Here is a 12591-nt window from a genome sequence, read left to right on the forward strand (position 1 = left end):
GGTTAAAAATTTTCCCATTTTAAGCCTAAATATGTATGGCCAGTATCTTCCTTTTTGATCTTATGCCAACATTGTCCTGCAGGTGAAGTAATCCCTTCCCCTCCCTGGGCTTGCCCAGCTAATGCAATTTCAGAGGAGAATCACAAATCCTTTCAACTCCTGTTATGCTAGACTAGAGAAGCCAAGCTCTTTTGGTCTCCTCATTTATCTGAAATTAAAACTTTGATGCACACTCCACATCATCCAATTATGCTGCTCCTAGGCAGACAGGAAATTTGAAAAGAGAACCTGCCAAAATCGACTCCACTGAGCCATTCTGAAATTTATAATAGTCCCTAATTTGGAAGTGAGTCCGAAAGAAAGAAAATCAATAATTTAACAAAATCTTTACAATAGTTACTATCCAGGCTTCTGTTAAAACCAGGCATCTGAGATCCAATATCCTAAAAAAAAATGAAGTTGGCTGTAAATTTCAAGCACAATCCGATTTATACTTACGGCAAATCCTTCATATCCTAAACTACATGTCTTTTTTATATGAAGTTCTGAAATTATACAGAAACCCCTCAGGTGCTGCAATTCCATGGTAATGATGCTGCCTGACTGTTAGGCTCCAGATATGACCTGTGATGTAAACATATTTCAATACCATACAAGTTGGGGTCTTGTTTTATTTTTCCAAGAGCTTCTCATGTTGCAATCTTGGCCATAAACCACAGTATCAGGCATATTTGCTCATTCTTTTAATTTTTACACCTACAACAGAGCCCTGCTCAACAACGTACAAAGCGATGGCCTCGATGTGTCGTAAGCAGTTAAGGAATTCTGGAAAACACTCTACAATACATTAAAAGACATCTAAAAGACATCTACAGCACATTAAAGACACCTAATTTTGTACCCACTAAGGCATATGTTGTCCTGGAAGAAATTCAGGAATTTCTTGCAGTCCTCCTCGTCGTTGCCACTGTTGCTGCAGTCGCACCACGGGGCCACGCTGAGGCTGCTGGAGTCGATGTAGTTCGGTGTCATCACGGTGCCTGTCCCCAGAGAGAGGCACAGCACTGTCAGCAACCTTTGCACTGGAACATTCCTTCCACCGTAAGATGGCAAACAGCCCTTGGGAAGCTCTGCATTCGGGGCTGAGCTGCAGATCTGGCAGCTCCTGGCTCCTCTCAGCCTCTGACCCCCAGCCCTGTGCTGTATTTCACACCCGCTGCCGTTTGAATGCAAGCACTTTAGGGACTGTAACGCGGCTCACACACTGAAAACACATTTCTGCCCTCCAAAAAGGATTCCCACAGTGAGCTGCATCAGCAGAACTGACAGATAGAAAACCATGGCAGAGGGAGGGGATGGGTTGGGAGAAGGTGAGCTCCTCTTTGAAGGGCTTTGCTGCCAAATCAAACACACGTGGACTGTGTCTTTAGAGCTGCACTTCAAAACCCTTTAGGATTTTGCTTTCCCTGCTTGTGTTTTTTCTCATTTTAATTCTAGCTGCAAATAAATGGCTGAAATGGTAACCAGACCTTCTTCCTGGAGTCTGCAGCCAGACTAGAAAAACATTTCTGAAATGCATGAGCAAGGAGAATGCTGGTCATGCCGAGGGGAGCCCTACCACATCTTGGAGCAGTGTTAACCTCAGGGTGCTCATCAGGGACCTGCCAGCAGAGTGGGTTAGGGTGATGAACAGAGCAAAAACCAGCATACATCAAAAGGTACAGCAGATTCTTTGCAGGGAATAAATTATTATTAATCCTGCTGTTTCACTACTTCTTCAGTAAAGGGATTATTTCCTAAAAATTGTCAACAACTTTCCAACCACAGGGTCATTCCAACTCCGTTACAAACCCTTGCATAAATATTCTCACATTTATATGCCAGCTCAAGGCAACCAAGAATGAAATGAAAGCAAAGCAGGCATTTTGTGTCCTAAAAGATGTACAACAAGTGTTCATCACTCATCTGGATCAGGAAACTGTTCTATGATGAGCACTTGCCCAAGCCAGTAATGTCACTGAATGCATTACCCCAGCAGGTCAGATATTTCAAACTTTCCTAAGGATTGAGAAGTTCCAATCTTTATTTTATTTGTCTGACCAAAATGGAAAAATTAAATAAAAAGGGGATGGTATTCCAGACCTGAACAGCTGCCAGATGCTTCAGGGAATATGTTCCTCCCTGGATAATTTGCAATCCTAGGACAGGTCATATATTGTGAGGAAATGTGATCACATCTCCTCAGAACTGACATCAAAGTAGTCATTAAGAAGATGGAATAGATGAAGGACAAATGTTAGAGACCCAAAGTGTACACAAGGAGAGAAAATTTGGTCCACAGGTCCAGGGTCCAAGAGTCTGCAATAACAGACGGGAAAGGGCTATCAAACATTAAGCTAAAGAAAGGAACATTAGAAATAACACAAATCACAGAGTGATGTGTAATAGCCTTTCAGTCACCAGGCAGTGCTGGGAAATGAACAAATCAACATGCAAAATGCCTCATATGTGATGTGGGAGACAAAGGACAACAGGCACAGGGGCTGGCCTGAGGAAGATAGTAATGGATGGGAAAATGAATGTGGTCCCATAGTGAAATTCACAAAAAGCAGGGGATGTTCTTAAATTTGTCTATAATCCCACACCTTTGGCTTCCTGCAGCTTTTAACAGATAGTTGCACTAATAATTGCTTGAATTCTACATGAGATTGGTACATGAGTAAGCAGCATGGTTCAAAATTCTTTAAGTGCAGATAGAGAATTTAGTAAAATAGGCAAATTTGCATTGTTAATGAAAACTGGACAGTAGACAAGTAAGAGGAATGATGTTAAATTAAAACACATTAAAATGTCTCTCCCTCATCCATGTGGTGGTTCAGAACACTGTTTCAGCCTTGCAGCAGAATCTGAAAAAAAGTGTGAGAAAGTGAAAATCAAGAGGATTTTTGCAAATGGAAAGAAAATAGTAGGCTGAAAAAAAACTTCTAATTAGCAAATGCTTAGTGAAGGGTTGAAAAAACAGAAAGGTACTGAGGAAATTAAAAAGGTCACTGAGGTAAGACTTTCTTATCACAAAGAGGTATATAAGGTAATTAAAATGGGTTAAGACAGGGGTTAAAAGTGTAACAGATACCAAGGTACAATTAGGGTTGATGAATACAGGAAAGACAGGACAAGGAAAGTGTGTACACAGCACACAAACTGTGCATCCAGCAAAAACAGAGTGGCTGAAAGAGCAGCTAGTAGAAAATCAGTCTGTCATTTAAACCTGGGGGCAGATGTGAACCCAAGCAGATTATATGCTTGGTTTCCTGGGGTGGATTTTCTTTTTCCTCTGCAAAAAAGTGTGTGCATTTCCCTTCCCCCCCTCTCCACTAGCTGCATCTTGGAAATTCTGCTGATGGACACTAAGGGATCAGAGAAACCATGGTAAAACAGGACATGACTGGTTTTCTGAGCTCTAGGTATCAAACAGCTCTGGGATGGTCTCAAAAGTCAGCAATGAGACCTCCACATTTTAGATAAAAGCAGATTTGCCCTGAACACAGCCCAGAGGTTGCTCAAATTAGGGTGAATTAATAAGGAGATGGATGGTGAGTCTGGGAGAAGGGACAAGGGGCTGAAGTTTCTTTGGCCCAAAGCAACTCCAGCTTATTCACACAAACTCTCATAGAATTCCTGGGAATAACAGAGAACTTGGATGGATTTTGCTCAGGACAAGGGAAAATGTGTCAGAAGGAGAATGCTAAAGCAGATCTTGAAATCAGCACTTTGAGCAAAACTTAATTCATATGGGAGTGTAGAAGGTCCACCTGGCTTAGCCAGGCTGTAAGCACAGCACTGACTCAAACATGCCTATCCCACAGTCTCCTTTTACATTAATTATTTTTTATACTTTTCTGTTAACTAAAAAAAAAAAATAACTTATCCTTATACTACAACAAGGAGCCTAAAGCAATGAATTAAGGTTTTTCAACTTCCTGGAAAGCTTACATATCTTTAAAATGATATATATAACAGCCTGATGAAAACATTAAAGCAGCTTTTACAGACTATTCTCCATTTTATTGACCAAAGCGCCTCATTCAAAAACTGTGACTGGCTCTATTTCTATTTAAAGTCATTTATTTTAGGTGGGATTCCACTCCTTTCAGTGAAGTTAACTCATTTACATCCCTGTATTTCAGGAAAGACTCAAATTCACTGTACCTTGCATAGAAAACCCTCAGTTTCCTTAACAAACTCTGTGGAGGTGCACTTTTTGCTACCTTTAATGAAATGGCTAAATGAAATCATATTTATTTTAATAAACAATAGTTTATCTTAATTAAATGGAGATCCTGAAGCTCTGATGAACAAATGGATCTGTAGCAGCTTCTTACCACCCACAGTCTATTCTTGTGTTTTATAGCTATTAAGCAGACATTTGAAAGATTATACCCCTGATTTCTGCCTTACTCCACTTTAATATCTGATTGATATCAGAAGCAGGAATTTACTTTTTCAACACAAGAAACATTTTGGTAATTTCTTAATTTAACAGAATTACTACTAAGAAGCAAAAACTCTTGTAACACCACTCAGCTCCTTTTTTGCAAGTCTCCAGGGGGTAGCAGGAAGGAAGAAAAACGTGGGGTTTTTTCCCTTTGAAAAGTAGATCTCCTTTTGATTTGCACTCCTTAGGCATCCATTCCACATTTCTGATGTGTGACAGTGTTTTGCAGTGTGGTTATCCCCAGTAACACAAGAACACCTCACAAGAGGAACTGGGTCATCTTTGGGGTTAAACTGAAAAATGAAACCAACAGAACTTCCAGCAAAATTCTCTAGGTCCAGCAAGAACTCGACAGCTCCTACCCAGGAGTATCAGTTAGTACCAGTTACTCCTTGCCAGCAGCCAGACTTCTTAATCTCATTGACAAGATCAGATTTCAAGGCTATTCAGCTCTCTGTTTCAGAGTCAAATGACAGTCTGTCATAACTGTTCAGTTGTTATAGCCTTTGCATACTGTCTTAATCTCTTCAGTGGTAGAAGAATATCCTTTGAAGCCATCACATCTCATTTTACCCATTGCCACATGGACTTACCTCACTTGTTGGCTGCTGGAGTAATAAGAATGTAACAATAAGCCACTGAGGATAGCTTTCAGTCATTTTTCAGCAAATCCAACCTATTCTAGAAATATTTTCATTTTGATCTTATCTCCAGAGACATTTATTTAACAGCAGGATCAGCTTCAGGGCCTCAGCTGGCACCTTCATGCCCAACAAAAAGGGGATATTACTGCAATGCAGCAGGTGCAGGCTGTAAGCTTAAAAACATTTTATCTGGTGGCCTTTCAAATTTATTTGTTTCAGAGTTTTGACATTCACTTATTATTTATTGCCCAACTATGATATTTCTACAACACATTCAGCTTCTTGACATGATCTCTCTCTTTCAGGAATCAAATACTGAGGGTGGCATGTGGAATCTGGCTTCCATAAAGGCATCCTTGTGCCTGATGACACTCAGGAAGGTGACAACAAACAAAAATAACTACATTGGGGAGGGAAGAGGATTTCAGATTTGGTTTCACCTCATCTCACTGACAGGCATCTCTGAAAACACTTAGAGTGGACAGAAGGAGATCATGGAGAGAATAGCAGCTGCAACTGATAAAAGGCTGGATTGATCTATTGCTTCATACCTCAGGTTCAGGTACCTTTCTCTGGAGGTGTTTACCCAAACTTGTGATGACAGCTGCAATATCAACCAAGCTGCACTTCCACTTGTTAACTTCCTACTCCTCGCTCCTGTCTACATTCAACACTCCAAATAAGCTTTACTTTTCAAGCTTGCATTTATTTCAAATCCAAGCACTTTTCTCTCCTTATCTTCCATCCTTAATTTTCTAGTAGTGTACAAACTTACCCCAAAAACCTCTGCAAGGCGAAGCAGGGCTGTTCCATGTAAGTGGGGAAACTGGCCTAGTATCATACCACACGTTATTATATTCCAGCTTTTATTTCACACAGGCCTTCCAAATGCAGTTTGGGGTGTTTTTCTCATGAGCAAGCCCCCGCCCTTCCTGCCCCCTTACCGATGAGCCCCGAGTAAGCGAGCAGGCAGTCCGCGTAGTTCTCCTTCAGACAGCCGCTAACGGAGCGTGACTCGGGCTGGCAGTTGGTGAAGAAATCTGCAAGGCGAGATCTGCAACAGCAAGAAAAATGCATCTCTTTAAAAATCAAACCTGAAGGCATTTTTACCTTTAACACTCTCTGGTTTTGGACAAGGCTTAATATTCTTTACCTTAAATGCATATTGGACACATTGCAGCTATTGAGAGTCTCTTTTTTAAGACACATCTCTTTCCAGAATCTATTTTTGAAGTCAGAACAAAAAAGTGTAACAAAACAGTATAAAGGAACAGAACAACGGGGAAATGCCTGCCCTTTACTAAAAGAAATGTTCTGCATTTTCATGCCAAGAAAAAAAGACAGACTGATTTTATCATATGAGGAGTCATTTTGCCTAGATCTGAACTCTTAACTGGAGTCTTTTATTCAGAACACAGTTGCTGCTGTTTTACTGATTCACAGAGCTGTATGTTTGTGCTCACAGAGCAAGCAGGACTCAGTGCAGGGCTGGAAGCAGGACCTGCTTTGGTGGTGTCCCACGTTCCCAGAGTGGGCTCCCCCTGTTCTGGCCTGGCCTGAGCAGCAGCTGGGACAGCAGAGGAGCAGCTGGCACAGCCTACCCAGAGCCACAGCACTGAGATCTGTTTGTTCTTGTAAAACCTCCTTTTATCCAAACTCCCGAGCACTGACTCCAGGGCTGAGATGAAAGGAAAGTGTGCTCTGCATCGAGTTCTGCTGCTGAGTGGCCACTTTATCTTGACTCACCTCAGCCAGCCCATGGGCAAGGAGGGGAGAGCACTGATTCCATGCAGGAGGTGCTTTAAGACCAGGAGTGAAGTTGTATTGTGATCAACTCATCACTGCCATGTTGGAAATTAAAAGGGCTAACAGGGTCTCTACTGGTTATTTGTGGTTTAAAGTCCACATAATGCTCCCATTCAGGTCTGTAAAATTTGCAAGGCATTGATGAGCTGGGTCAAGGTCACACATCCTACAGTCACTCCCTTGCTCATCTTAGCCTTATAATTTTGGAGTAGTACTTTTGTTTATTTACGAAGTGTTATTTACTCCTTCATCTATGAAAAAAAAATCACCTCCCTACTCCAATCTGCTCTTCTGTGAAATAGATATAAAAATATTCTTTTGCATCTGACAACCCACGGTAATGTCTCAGGATAAGATGCTTAATCTTTGCAAAGCCCTCTTAAAATCAGAATAGTATAATCTATGAATTTTCATTACTGCTCCAGCATTATGCAGATTTTCAGTATAAATGCCTTTTTTCAGTTTTGCAACAGCACCACAAAAGTTAGCAGAAACAAATAATTTGCAAGTGATTTACTTTATTTGTTTACATGCTCCAGAGACTAATTATCTTTGTTTGCTTTATTGTTTTACCTACCCAAGAATGGGACTGGATACACATCATTAACTGGCCTGAAAGTAACGATGGGCAAACATCAAAAGGTTCAGAGGCTTTGAGAAAGCATCCTATAAATAAATTCCATACAACCTATACCTGAATTTTTAAGAGCTTTTCTCGTGGCCTTATTTTAGTTCCATCTCTTGCTAACTGTACTGATACCAGCAAATCCATGGTTGCCTTCAAGCCACAGTCAACCCTAAGCTTTTCACTCCCTCTCTTGCCTTATTTAACCACTTAACCTTGAGATGGAAATCTGTACCCAGTTGCCTTTATTAACTTTAAAAAATCAACCTCTTAGCAAACCTTGATACATACATACATATATATACACAGATATGTGTTTGTGTGTATATGTAATATACATATATTTCTAAATTTGCATAAAATCCCCACTTAACTGGTGAATAGATACTGCACCTACCAGGAGACAGGCTGAGAGGAAATGGGTCTCAAGGTATCAAAAAGATAAATAGCAGCACCATGAAGAAAATCTGGGAAAGGAAACCCTCTGTCACTGCAGTGATTCCTCTCCCAGTCAGTAATTAAGATAGTGGCTGAAATCCAGCTTCTGGGAACAAAGAGAGTTGACAGTTTCCAAGGATTTTCTAATTCTACTAACACCTGGATGAAGTCAGGTTTAGAACAGAGTAGAGCCTATTACATCTATCTAATATGAAAAACCTCTGCCATGGTAGAAAGGGCAAGCCTTCTGCATAGACAGTATTCTTGTATTTCTAAAACCAAGTAGCTCCTCGGATCTAAATTTCGTTATTTATGTGACCAGAAATAAATATTTTTGGCAATGGATTATGCAATCAGCATCTTGATAATCCTGAAAACACTTCTTGCAACCATTTCATCATTCTTGAATGTCCAGTTCTCCCTTAGGTTATTAGGTGCATTGGTCCAGAGATCATTTAATACATTCCTCTTCTCTAAATGTTTTTAAGGACTGATAACCATGGAATAAACCCAGTCATTTACTACTCAGCCTGCTTAAAGAACTTAATTGTTGTAAATCCTAAAGGAGGCTAAAGATAGCTCTGCTGATCTCTTTTGCGTACACCTTGATTTCCACATGAATTTCTGAAGAATTTTTGTGGTCATAAAAAGTAATGATGTGACAACATTGCACATTTAAGTTTTCTTAAGTCAAATATAGTTCAGATAGCTCTGGTCTGAGCATTACTGGACATTATCACACATAACCCTTCCCTAGCCAGTCATCCAAACTTCACACAACCCAAGCTCTCACCCTCTCTTGAACTGTTAACTACACCTGATGCTTATGTGGATTCATTTGCACTGGAGATGAAGTTAAGGTCAGAAATAAAAGCAGGGACCTCCATCTGCCATAAAATACTCCAATCCTCCCCGTGAAGATCTGCTGATTAACACTCACTGAAGATCTACCCCCAAACATTTCCAGTAGACAGGCAGTGATGAAAGTGTGCTCATCAGTGAACACCAAAACACTGGTACTGCTATTTATCTAGAGAGAGAGACAAATTAGCCTAATGAGAACCATTAATCCCGAAGTATTGCACATGAATATTAAGAACCGTTTGGGTAAAAGAGACAACCCTTTTAGGGATGCAAAATCAGAGCAATCTGATATTAGCAGACCCATAAAAAATATGCACTGTGTTGAATTAGTGTCTCCTTCAGCAGGAGGCAACTTGCAGGTGGCAGCTTGAGGGTTTCTAACCCATGACTGAGCAGTTTTGTTACCCAGAGAACAAACAGACCTTGCCACGTTTACCTTCAATGTTCATGGTTTTACATGTGCAGTGTGCACAGATGTATCTCACTGCTGGAGAGGGAGATGGACAGGCAGTTTCATATTGCTCATACCATGTAGCAGGACCACATCTAAAAGGAACTATTCATTCATTTTTCTGTCACAAAATCCTCATTGTGCAAAGCCACATTTATGATGTGTTCACTCTTCCTTGCATAAATAAGGGGTACTACTCAGAAATCTTCCTCCCAGGAAGAGGAAAAAAGAAAAATAAAAAAAGGCAAAAACCCCACAAATTAAATTAGTCCTATCTTAGCTGGAAAACCTGCAGATGTTTTGGAAAGCTTATTTTAAATATTTTATATGCCACTAGCTGGAAAAATAAGAATAATCCCATCAGCAAATTCAAAGAAAATCTGCTCAAACAACAAACAGCCTTTCTGAAAAGAAGAGAAAAAATCCCAAACCTGCTATTCTCTAATGCTTTGTATTAGTACCAGTAAAATAATTTGTAACAGTTAAAAATAAAAAGGAAGCAAAGTTAATTTGCCCTTCTTATGATAGTGGCTCTTCAAATACTCAGTTGGATAATTCAAAACTTTCACATTTGCTTACAAATAAGCTTTTTTAATAGCAGTATTGTATTGAATCTGCATATAATTTTTGAAGCAATTTAATTTCATATTAGTACAACTTGTTGCATAGGCAACATTGATTAGGTTTTCACTACTTTTTGTTCTCAAGGTTCTGTAAAAGTTCTTTGATGTCTTTGATATTTATCAGTTCTCCCTCTTTAAGGCTGGTCAATTCAGCTTTAGCATTGGTGCAATATTTAAAAGTATGGTAAGAATTGTGAAGCGGCAGAAAATTTTTACAATTTTTAGTTTGGATCTGGTGCAAATAACGACCTACCAGAAAGCAACACTCTGAACCAGATTCCTCCTCAACAAGTACCCATCTCACTGGGGTGGCAGGTGGTGATTTCTCTTCTTTTTTTGCTCTCTGACTGCGTTGTTGGTACACAGGGGCTGAGCCCTGAGGAGAGAAACCTCTCTCAGCCTTGCCACAGCACTGGTGATGTTCAAACCAAGCAAGACACTAAACTCAGGTCTCCTGCTGGCTGTTGTGATGTCCAAGTGAGTGGTTAGAAGCACCTGCCTGTAAGGAATGCAGAGAGTGCCTGTGCTCCTGTGCCACACCTCAGGGATGTCAGGTGAGGTCTGGACATGCTCACTGCCACCTCTCCTTGCATTGCTGCCTGTGTTCAGGCACCTATTTATAGCAGTAACATAAAGAGTAGGTAAATGCCAGAGCTGAGAGACTGAGGTGACTCCACCAATTAGTCAGAGCTGCCCGAGCGTCTAGACACCATTTGGCAGTGCAGTCACGTAAGGGAAGTGCTGCATCAATATTCAAAACAGAAAAGAGGTATAAATCCCACACTGAAAAAAGCCAGACTAAGTCAATGAATGTGTGTCATAGTGATAAATGGCACCATTACAGAAAAAACCAACAAGTCAAAATACTTGTTCTCCTTTCATGGGGGTCAACTGCAGTGTCCTACTCTGGCTACAAACAGCTCCCCTATGGCTGGAGTGGTGCTGCTCCTGCTGGGAGGCAAGAGCTGGTTGCAAGGGTAGTATGTGGCCAAAGTCATGGCTTCATTGTTGGAGGAGCATTTCATTTTCTCCTATTTTTCATAAACAGTGAGAAAATGAGGCAAAGGCCACATAAGCAACTCTATCAACCAATGGGATGAAAAAAGATAAAGAAACAAGAACTGTATAATGAGAGATGAGTCTCCCTGCACGTAGTAAAGTAGCTTTAACCCATCTTTTTTTTCATTAAAAGACACCAGAGCTGTGTAATATTAATATATCTTACATGTTGAGCACCTGTGAGCAACTAAATTTTTGACATTTTTATTTAAGAGGTCACTTTCTTGTGTGTTTATTAAACAGCAACCGCAATAAATTTTTCCCACAAAAAGGCTGGTTTGTGTTTGGTTGCTACCCTCATTCTCAAGCAATGACAGTGTCCAGGCCCTGAGACACTCAGGAGCCCCAGGAAGAGCCCATCCCATGCTGCATCCTCACATCCATCTCAGCATTTGTGCCTTTTGGAGAGTGGGAAGGATAAAAAAGTAAATTTTTGCTGGTAAACCATTTGCCTCCCAAGACCTGAATATTAAACTCTCACATGAGCTGATCCAAATCTTTTCCAACACTGGCAAAAACCACTACAGGATTTTAGACCCCAAATGCCAGCTACTAACTGAAAGAAGTTGGTTTTTATCTGGTTTTGCTGCTGTTTTGTTATTTTATATGTCTGGCAGCCTAACCCCAAGCAAATATTTGGTTCTGGGTTCAACTTGCCTCTCAAAACTGTGTTGCTCATCTGGAAGCAAAATATGGACAATGCCAATTCCACAGAGGCAGCCTGTTTGGGTTGTGGGTAACTAGACACAAGAACAAACACCAGGGACCACACAAGATTCACGGAGATGTTTCCAGCAGCAGGAGAGCTTGCTCAGAGCATCAGGCACAGGCACAAACCCACCAAGGCTGCTCCCTCCAGAGCAGCACCCACACTCAGCCCAGCTCTCTGCCTGTACCATGTCCCCACATTTGCCAGCATTTATGTCATTACTCAGGCTTTTTGTTTATTTGGGGCCTCCTGGACATTTAACACCCCAGAAAATGGAGATCTAAGTCTTTGGAATTCAGTCATGCAAAATGAAAAGCATTTACAACTATGCATATCTGTATTTTAAAATGAAAAGTACAAACTCTGTATTCTTTCTATTCTTCTATTAGGAAATTAATACCCTACACCCATGCTCTTTTACTGCACTTTGTGAAAAACAAAATAAAATAAGTTCTGTACCATTTTCTGTCAATATTATCCTTTCCCTTTGCTCATGTCCTCTGCTGGAGACCAGTTAGATCTTTTTACACAGTATCTGCTATAGAAAATCAAAAGAACTTAACAAAACACTAATGTCATAGTTTATCAATGTTAATTAAATCCTCTAAGTGACTCAAGATCATGCATGAGAGTAATTTTAATTTAATATATTAGGTCTCCTTTGGGTTTAAGGGAAACTACTAAGCTCAAATGTGATTCTAAACAAGTATGATTTATTTGAAATTGGGTTATATAAATATTTATATAGTACTGACCTTTCGTGTAATGAAACCAATTTTGAAAAATATGGTGAAAATTCTGAGCACAAAGTAATGCAATAAAGAATTAGAATAGCGATTCTCAGACGCTGTGACACAAAACAGAATTTTCTCTTTCT

At 40.2% G+C, this 12591-nt stretch overlaps 1 protein-coding gene across 2 annotated transcripts in view; it reads right to left on the bottom strand.

Annotated features, from left to right (window-relative positions):
* Positions 1 to 12591, bottom strand: part of GFRA1 (GDNF family receptor alpha 1) — a 130840-nt gene that overhangs the window by 26032 nt on the left and 92217 nt on the right. For both annotated transcript variants that reach the window (XM_021537273.3, XM_021537272.3), the window contains exons 5-6: positions 6084 to 6193; positions 906 to 1040 (exon numbers count right to left, since the gene is read on the bottom strand). In XM_021537273.3, coding sequence (XP_021392948.1) covers positions 906 to 1040; positions 6084 to 6193 — 245 coding nt within the window. The remainder of the gene's footprint in view (positions 1 to 905; positions 1041 to 6083; positions 6194 to 12591) is intronic.

This window comes from Lonchura striata, chromosome 7 (assembly GCF_046129695.1).
Source record: "Lonchura striata isolate bLonStr1 chromosome 7, bLonStr1.mat, whole genome shotgun sequence".
In the NCBI taxonomy this organism is placed as follows: domain Eukaryota; kingdom Metazoa; phylum Chordata; class Aves; order Passeriformes; family Estrildidae; genus Lonchura; species Lonchura striata.